Source organism: Rhineura floridana, chromosome 6 (genome assembly GCF_030035675.1).
Source record: "Rhineura floridana isolate rRhiFlo1 chromosome 6, rRhiFlo1.hap2, whole genome shotgun sequence".
Classification (NCBI taxonomy): Eukaryota; Metazoa; Chordata; class Lepidosauria; order Squamata; family Rhineuridae; genus Rhineura; species Rhineura floridana.
In genome coordinates, this window is record NC_084485.1 from 90,514,986 (window position 1) to 90,523,641 (window position 8,656).

General features: G+C 49.2%; 1 protein-coding gene across 1 annotated transcript; it reads right to left on the reverse strand.

The window, feature by feature from the left end:
* Positions 1 to 3,766: 3,766 nt before the first annotated feature.
* On the reverse strand, positions 3,767 to 8,295 carry DMRTA2 (DMRT like family A2). The gene is made up of 3 exons (XM_061630633.1): positions 7,651 to 8,295; positions 6,770 to 6,874; positions 3,767 to 5,960 (listed from the first exon to the last, which is right to left on the reverse strand). Exons 1-3 carry the CDS (start codon positions 8,192 to 8,194, stop codon positions 4,873 to 4,875), a joined length of 1,737 nt encoding a protein of 578 aa, XP_061486617.1. The 5' UTR covers positions 8,195 to 8,295; the 3' UTR covers positions 3,767 to 4,872.
* Between the last annotated feature and the right edge of the window lie 361 nt (positions 8,296 to 8,656).

Below are 8,656 nucleotides of genomic sequence, written 5' to 3' on the forward strand. Positions count from 1 at the left end.
ATATGCTGGGGTGGGAGAAGCAGAAGAAGAAATGTAATGGCTTTTAGACTTCATCCCTGGTGAGAATGATCTATCCTGCCCACCAACAACGCTTTTTAATAGGAAGGACCAGGAAGAAATATATAAAGTACATGCTGGATAAGCATGAAAGATAAGCAAGTGATGCCATCTACGGTTGGGTAGATGTTTCCCATGTGACTTGCTAAAGAGCTCATTAGGGATGGAGAACATGTTACCTAAATGGTGTTGGACTCCAACTCTCATGAGCCCCAGACAGCATGGGCAATGGTCAGGGATGATGGGAGCTGTAGTCCAACAAGACCTGAAGGGCCACATGCTTTCTGTCCCTGCCTCGCATCAGTATCCTGGTTCCCAGCACTGCATTGTCCCTCCTCCAGAGGGTTGTCCTCTAATGGTGTCTCTGTGTACCTTACAGTTTAAGAGACTAAAGGGATCCTGAGGAGCGGCAGATAATGAACCAGCTCTTCACACTGGCCAGTCCAGAGGAGCTGCAGGAAGGCTGAGCACTGTTTAAGGTTGGTCACAGAACAATTCAAACTTCCTACTTTGGCAGAAAGGACAAGAAGTAACATTTGGACAGAGAGAGAAATACTTCCAAACTAGCTGATTTCGCAATTGCAAGGCAAAGTGGCAAAGTCTCATTTATTTGGCAGTATGGGGCCTGAGTGCGTGTGAGTGTATGTGGGTGTGCACGTGCACTCATTTTCAGGATCAGAAAGGATTCCATGTTTGTGGTCTGGAAGGGATTTTGTTCCATCACCCATCCGACTCACCCTCTTCAAATTGGAGAGTGGGGAAGAGTATTCCAACGAGTGCATGGGCTCTGCCTTGAGTCGTTTGGAGCCATTGCTCTACAGCAGTGGTCTCCAACATTTCCCCTCATGGACCACTTGAAAACTGCTGATTGTCTTGGTGGACCACTTAATGTTTGTTCTGCCTGTTGTAGCAAGTGTAATGTGCTGTGCTAGATGCTGGAGGATTTTTAATATTATTTCTATCACTTCTTGTATTTCTTATATTGTACTGTATTGCATAACAATTTGTATCCCACAGAATTCAAACTGTAATACTACATAGTGTAATATAAGACAAGAAGCAGTAAAAATCCAGTTCAAAATCAATATAAACATTTAGTGTAGACATGTTGAGGACCACTGGAATGAAACTCATGGCTCACTGGTGCTCCATGAACCACCAATTAGGAAGCCCTGTTCTGCAGGTGCCTTTCTGCAATAACCTCACTCATTGTCAGCTTGGTTAAAGAGCGGGTGAGCAGTTGTGCTTGCTTTGGGGGGCGCTGGGGTGTATGACTAGAGCAGGGGTAGCCATGGTGTTGCTCTCCAGATGCTGACTAGCACTGATGGGAGTTGCAGTCTATAGCCATCTGAAAGGCACCATGTTGGCTACCCCTGGACTGGACAGCCTTTTGGTCCCTTTGAACCCTATGAGTGTATGAACGCCTAGATTAGACAGTCAATCCCAGGAAATCCCAAAGATTTAAAAATTCAGTTAGATGACCTCAGAGATCCCTTCAAAACTTTGCGGGAATGCCTCATGGAGAAGCTTGTGGAAAAGTGACCCGGGAAAATAATATATTCAGCTCATTCTGTTTCCAAGGACTGTGGGGGGGGGAGTTTCCTAAATCAGGAGCGGCTCCACAGCTAGAAAGTGACAATTGCGTCCACCCCATCTCCTTAAGTAGAAAAATCCTCAGTTAGCCTCACTCCTCATAATCCCAGATCTGGGATACAGCTTGAGAGAAATCAGACGCCCCCTCCACACACAGAGTCAATCTCCCCTCAGAGATTTACTCTGACACACCAAGGCCATTTCAGTCTCCCTGCCATTGCCCGCCATCCCAACCGCTCCATCTAACATAACCCTGTCACATTATAGCCAAACAGACAACTCCTATTTTTCCAATTAAAGTGGAATTAGGAAACTCAATCAAATTAGTTCACTATTAAAGCCCTTCATTATTAAACCGTTTTATTGTAGTAATATTACGTTTCAACCACTTTTGGAACCCAAGACTTTTTTAAAAAGAAAAAAAGCTTTCCCTTATGGTATTGATTTGGCCGCTGTTAAGGGCTGAAGAAGAGGTCAAAGAATTAACTCAAAGTATAATCTATAATATTTAAAGACACACCAAAGGCCATTCAACTGTGTTTAAGGCATCGCCCAAGAGGGGAAGAAATGCAATTTACAGGAAAAACCCCCCCATTTTTACTACCTATCATCATCATCATCATCATTGTTTATTGCCATGTCTTTTACCAATAACCACGAAGGAATTCACATTTCCACCCATCCACCTCAATATATTAACTGGTTATAGGAGCAGTGCTGTCAGTTTTAAGCCAATGTTTACACAGTTATATTTGAAGTGAGAAAGTAAACAGTCCAGCTGCGCTACAGAACAGTGGGGTGGGATTAGGTTTCCATACCAACCAATTTTAGGAGCTTTTACAGTCTTAATTCAACCATGCACTGAACTTGTTCTTTGTGAGTAATAGTTTTCCTGGGCCAAACACTCTCCAGGATAGAAAAGAAAATCCTTCCTATATAAGCATTGCCATTCTAGAGGTACAGTCAGAATTTCCTACCGGCTTTGTCACCCGTCGTCATCCTTACCTAACAGTTACTGAAAGAAAGTCCGGTTTCCAGTTCCCCTCATTCTTCAGTGGTGGTGTTTTTAATAAATAGTGAATTTACCAAGAAGTGCAGCTAGGATTGATTTGTGTATCTTTCCGAAAGCTCCCAGTCCAAAACAAATTACTCACAATTTAAGTACGTCTTATCGGTTTACTCTACATTTGCTTTCAACCAAATACCCTGATGACTGACTTGAATAAACTCCCATGTTAAGTGCGCTTTGTGTAGAGTATTAGTCAATTTCACTCGAAGGATACCTAGATGATCGGTCCGCCAAAGTAAGGGAAGCCTTCCCTCCTGAAATTCAACAGATGTTCCTCCTTGGTTAATTGCCAGAGATGCTCATACTAAAAGTTTGGGGGTGATATTTTAAAAGAGAAAAGAAATATCTAAGCTCTCTTGCTAAATTCGATCCAATGAGCATTTTTAACTGTCAGAAGTTGGCCATCTCGATTGCCAACGACTATAGAAATCGGCAATATAATTAAAGGAAATTATATTATACACCATTAGTATAATCCAGTACAGAGTTAGGCGTACACGGAGTGTTGACGGTGGCATTAGGAGGGTCCGGCTGACTGAAACGCACTCAGTTCCGAGCATGCGGAGTCCCTGAATTCAACATCGGGAATGCTTTAAAAATAAAAGCCTTTGTGAAACAGATCAGTAAAATATAAAATACTTTTTCAAAACAGTTTCTGTAATTTCTATCCAAAACCATTAAAAAGAAAAAAGAACGGAAGTATTGTTTCTGGTCGCGGAGAGGGACGTGTGCTTAACTGCCGGTTTGTGCATTGCAGTGTATTGTTTACATAACCTCAACTGAATGTCTGTTTCAAATGGTATGATAATTTACCATTTTGGAAGAATGTCAGGGAGCCCGCTCCACAAATTAGTAGAATTCAGGCAAGTCACCTTAGACTGACCGATTTAGTAACCATTAAGAAGACATACCAAAATTCTGCCAAAAAACCACAGCAGGAGCTATTGATAAGACTTTTAATACAAAATAACATTTATTTCTATGAAATGAAAACATAGCGAAAAAGACAAAAACTTTTTGAAACAGCAAGAAGTTTGCTACACTGGGACCAACGTCTTTTTTCTTGCGGATCACTCATTAAAACGGTGTCAAGCACAACCTCTGGATCGATTCCAAAAGACAATTACAAATATATCTACTTTTCAACCTTATTTACAAATTATATCTCCCCCCCCCGCAGGTGAATAAAAAGAAGCATTAAAATTATGTACAATATATTGAATCTCTATGCTTGGTGTGTTTTAAACTGAAAACTGATTGTTTAATTTACCGTTAATACTAAATTCACCTACAAATTACATTAATAACTTAGATTTCCGTTTGATAACATTATACTATATACTTGCTGGTATATATGTGTATATATGTCGGTATGTATATACATATATATATATATCAATCTCACAATGCACCAGGAGGAATATCCATGCTTATAGGCATAAGCAAAAGATAAAAATGACGGACAACTTTAACAAGAGAAAAGCGCCCTTACTTTTTTAAAAAAGTTCAGCACATCTAGAAGTCACCCCTCACCTATTTGACCAGTTTGCGTTGCAATAAATAGGGTGAAATGAAATCCTGACAACTAAGAGATCAATTGGAACCCACAGCTTGGGGCGGAGGGGGGGGGAGAGCGGAGTAACTTCCATTGTTACTCACAGAAGGCAATGAAATAATTCTGCGTAATTGGTGCCCGTATATATTTTATTACGTTTGTACTCCTTACGTTTTGAAAAATCCCGACCTGCTATAAACTGGTTCCTACACATCCCATTCCTTCAAGCAGCGAACAAGGCGGCATACTTTTTATTGGTTGCTGTATGAAACGGGAGATGTCAAAATTCCTATCACGCTAAGCTTCCAAGCCTAAACGTTGGTTTGTTTTCCAGTGAACTTCCTTCTAAGTAATGTGTTTAACATCGGAGTGTAATTTATAATTAACACCTGCTTCTACGACGGCGGGAGACAAAATCCTTAGTTAGGCCGCGTCACTCAGCCGAAGATCAGGGTCTCATTCTTTCCTTCTGGTTCGTCTCTTGCATACTCTCTCGGTTTATGTACAAGTATATCTTTCTATGCATATATACACATATAAGTAGGCCTGCAGTTCGTGTGACACCTGATGCGCCGTCCTTGGCTTTGCGGGAACTGGCCTACTGTTTTTCTGGGGCGCTGTTGACCAAGGGCCCGTACAGCCCGTTGGGGTAGGCCTGCTCCTTGTGTGCACTGGCGGCGGCAGCAGCAGCAGCGGCGGCGGCAGCAGCGGCGGCGGATCTGTCTCGCATGAGGTCGCTGAAGGCGTACTCCATGGGCGGCCGGAACCCCAGCGTGGGCATGAGCCCGGCCGTGGAGTAAGGCGTCATGAAGGCCAGGCCTCGGCTGTGCGCCGCCGCCGCCGAGTAGGCCAGCCGCAGCGGGCTCAAGCCCAGGTGCGTGCCCAGAGGGTAGGCACTGGCCTCGGCCGCCGCCGCCGAGCCGAAGTGGGTGGCGTTGGGCTGCAGAGGAGAGAAGGCCGAGCGGCTGCCCAGCGCGCCAATGGCGGGTGTCATGGCGCCGGCCAGCAGGGGGCGGTGGTGCGCGGCGGCGCCTGCTGGTGAAGGCTGCAGGCCACCTAGAGTCCCCGTCGCATCTCCTGCGGTCCGGGCCCAGCTCTCGTCGCTCGCCTTGTCTGGCCCCGCCGAGGTCAGTCCTGACGCGGCGGCGAGGCCCTGGCCCGGGCTGCCTCCGCCGCGGGGGTGGTGATGGTTGTTGAGGATCTGCTCGATCGCCTGCACCACGTCCCCGCCGCAGCCGGCCAGGACCAACTCCAGCACGCTGCGCTTGTGCGCGGGAAACACGCGCGTCAGGATGTCCAACGGCGTCCGCTGCTGCCGGCTTCCCCCCGCCGCGGCCACCGCTGCCGCCGCAGCCAGACCAGGTGAAGAAGCCCCCACTTCTTCCCGCTCAGCCTCCGAGCAGCCCGAGTCGGAGCCCAGTGGGCTGATAGAGCCTGGACTGTCCTCCTCGACCCCACCGACCCCGCAGCCATCCTTGGCTCCTTTCGAGACAGGCGAGCTGAGGGAGGACTCGCCGTCGCCGTTTTCCGAGCCGGAGCCACAGCCGTGGCGGGTCGCCTCCGGAGATGAGGTGCCTGGCACGCCGTCCGCTCCATCCGGCGACAAGGGTTTGGCCTGCTGCGGGGTTACAGCCCGGGAGCTCAGAAGAGTCTTGGGGAACAGGTCGAATTTCTGCAGCTTAACCTCTGGAAAGAGGAGACAGAAACAGGGAGCCGTGTGAGCCCCGCAGTGCCAGCCCGACCATCACCCTCTTGGCGGGCCCCCCGAAATGTTCTCAGCCTCAACAGAATGGAGTGAGGTTTGGGCTTGGGCTGAGAACTTTTCGGCCGCCCCTCATAGCTTGCAACAATTGGGGAGCTCACTTCAGCACAATATTCAGCCCGTCCAAACGGGACTCACTACTGTTAACTGTGACACTCATACACACCACCATGCAGTCAAACCCTGTGTTCAACCCAACCCAGAGGAACACGCACATCTCTAGACAGGTGCCCATCAGCCTGATTCATCCACCCTGTTCACCTTCCCTGTTCTCGCTTCAGCACTCGTCCTATCAATCAAATGTCCTATATAAGTCACCACAGAAATAAGTCCCACTGAGTTCAGTGGAGCTTGATCCAAGGTAAGTGGGTGCAAGATTGCAGCATAAAGCATCGTGCAGCTTTTTCCCACCACCACCACCACCCTTTGTGGGGCGCCGCCTTGGGATCATGACATCACTTGGTGACCAGACCAAGCGCCTTGGCCCTTTTAACGGAGCCAATTTATCAAACAAGGCCACAGCTTGCCACTCCCCCCTAGCACCTCTTTAGCGGGATCGGGTCGCTGGGACCGGTAGAGGGCGCCATTCTCTCTCGCATCTCCGGCATTTTTGAGGCGGCGGAGGAACCCCCTCCGTCCCAAGAAGTCGAGGAAAGAACTAGTGATAAGTTGCTGTCAGAGCTCCCTGTTTCAGAGCGATCACTTACAATGTGGCAATCCTAAACCTACTTACCTGGAAGTAAGTCCAAATGACACCTGTTTACTTCTGCATAAACAGAGGCTTCAAGCAATAAAATGGGTCCATAATAGAGACAGTAACCCCTGGTCATAGATGGGTCTGGAAGGAAGGAATTGTGGATGGGGTGTAAATACATGTACAGCTGGACAGACGGGTACAGAATGGAGAAGGAAAGTTTAAAAGACAGAACCCTTTCTGAGTTTGACCGAAAGAGTTTACAAAAGACAAGAGAGAATATATGTGGCTGGTGCCTCAATGTCAAATATATCGGCTTGGAAGTAAGACCCGTTGTTTCCAATGGACCATATTGAAATCTGTAAACAACCTGGTAATATCCTATCATAACCCGCTTAGGTAAAACCGTGTCCCACTGAAATCACTGGGGCTTAATTCCAGCAAGTAGTATTGAAGGATGCGTTGTTCGTGGGTGTCACGGAACAGGCATGTGTTGCGGATAGAGATGGAGGGAGACCCAAATGGAGTGAGAGTGAAGGGAGAAATGGAAAGGGGTGGGAGAGAAAGACTGGGAATTGGTTTTCAGGTATGTACAGGGGTGGATAGGGGAGGTGGTGAGGTAATGGTAGAAAAAGTGAGTCCAGGGCAGAAGATGTAAGGATTTGATAGATCGATAGTGGCTGAGTTGCTGGACAGACAGATTCAAGAGGGTGAGATTAGCCCCGGGTTTTTCTCTTGCGCGCTCAGCTGGAAGTAAGCTCCATTCTGGAGGCAACTCCCAGAAAGTTCAACACCGTGAAGTCCCGCTGAAACCCGTGGGATTTCCAGAGTGTTTCCACTGAGTTCAACGGGAGATACGCCCTTGCAAGTTTACTCAGGGTCGCAGCCTCAGTCCCGCGGGGGCGGGGCGCGGGCCCAACTCTCTCTGGCTCGGAGCCAGGCGAGGTGGCGGGATCGGGGCGCGCTCGGTGCCTCACCTGAACCCCCCGTGCCTCCGTCTGCGCTGCACACCGAGCCGAAGACCTCGTAGGCGGGCCGGGGCGGGATGATGCCGTTAGCGGCGGCCAGGGCCAGCCCCTCGGCCGTGCCATAGAGCAGCTGCAGCTCGCGGGCCTCGTTCTCCTCCTGCGCCTGCTGCCGACGCAGCGCCACCTGGGCGGCCATGACGCGCTGGCGCTCGGCGATCAGCGTGCACTTGGCGCACAGGCAGTCCTTCCAGCGGCAGTAGCGTTTGTGGCCTTTGAGCGCCGACACCACGCCGTGGTTGCGGCACCGGGCGCACTTGGGCGTGCGGGGGTACTTCTCGGCCGCTCGAAGGAGTAGCGGCGGCGCCCTCAGGAGGCTCCCGGCCACGCTGACTGGCAGGCTGGCCGCCGCCGCGGCCGCCGCGGCCGCCGCCACCGAACTGGGGGGCACCGAAGTGGGTGCGGAGGGCACGTTGGGCATCTCAGATCTCAGTTCCATCCTGATAGGGACGGCGAACCGAAACTCTCAAACAGGCTTTCGCGGGGAAGCCAAAGGCGCTGTGGGCCTTTTCCCCACCAAAGTGCAATCGCTTCCTAAACGCCCTCTGTTAAACAGCTGGTTTACTCTCCGTAACGCCCCTCAGACTAGCTGTTCTGTAAACACCCGGCCCTTTCAAGAATCGCACCCCCCACGCCGCCTCCCCTCAAAACTGTGTATTTTATAAATCTGAGATCTTCAGCACGTCTGACATGAATCCCGCCAAACTCCCACAGCAACTCTAAACGGGACAACTCACCCAAGTCTATGAAGGTTTCCTAACCAAAACTCCTGAAACTGTTCAGCCTTTTCTACCCGCCTCCCCAGTAGATCATCTGTTGAACCGCGTCTAAGCGAAGGTAAACCTGATTTACTTTTCAAAGAGGTAAAACAAAATGTGACCCCGGGCCTTCCTGACTTTTC

What these genes read in the sequence shown, in the direction of transcription:
- DMRTA2 (XM_061630633.1), bottom strand. Translation starts at nt 8,194, where the DNA reads ATGGAACTGAGATCTGAGATGCCCAACGTGCCCTCCGCACCCACTTCG. An exon ending in CTGGCTCCGAGCCAGAGAGA is followed by an intron (nt 6,875 to 7,650) that starts GTTGGGCCCGCG and finishes CCTTCCTTCCAG; the next exon opens with ACCCATCTATGACCAGGGGT. An exon ending in TCATTTGGACTTACTTCCAG is followed by an intron (nt 5,961 to 6,769) that starts GTAAGTAGGTTT and finishes TCCTCTTTCCAG; the next exon opens with AGGTTAAGCTGCAGAAATTC.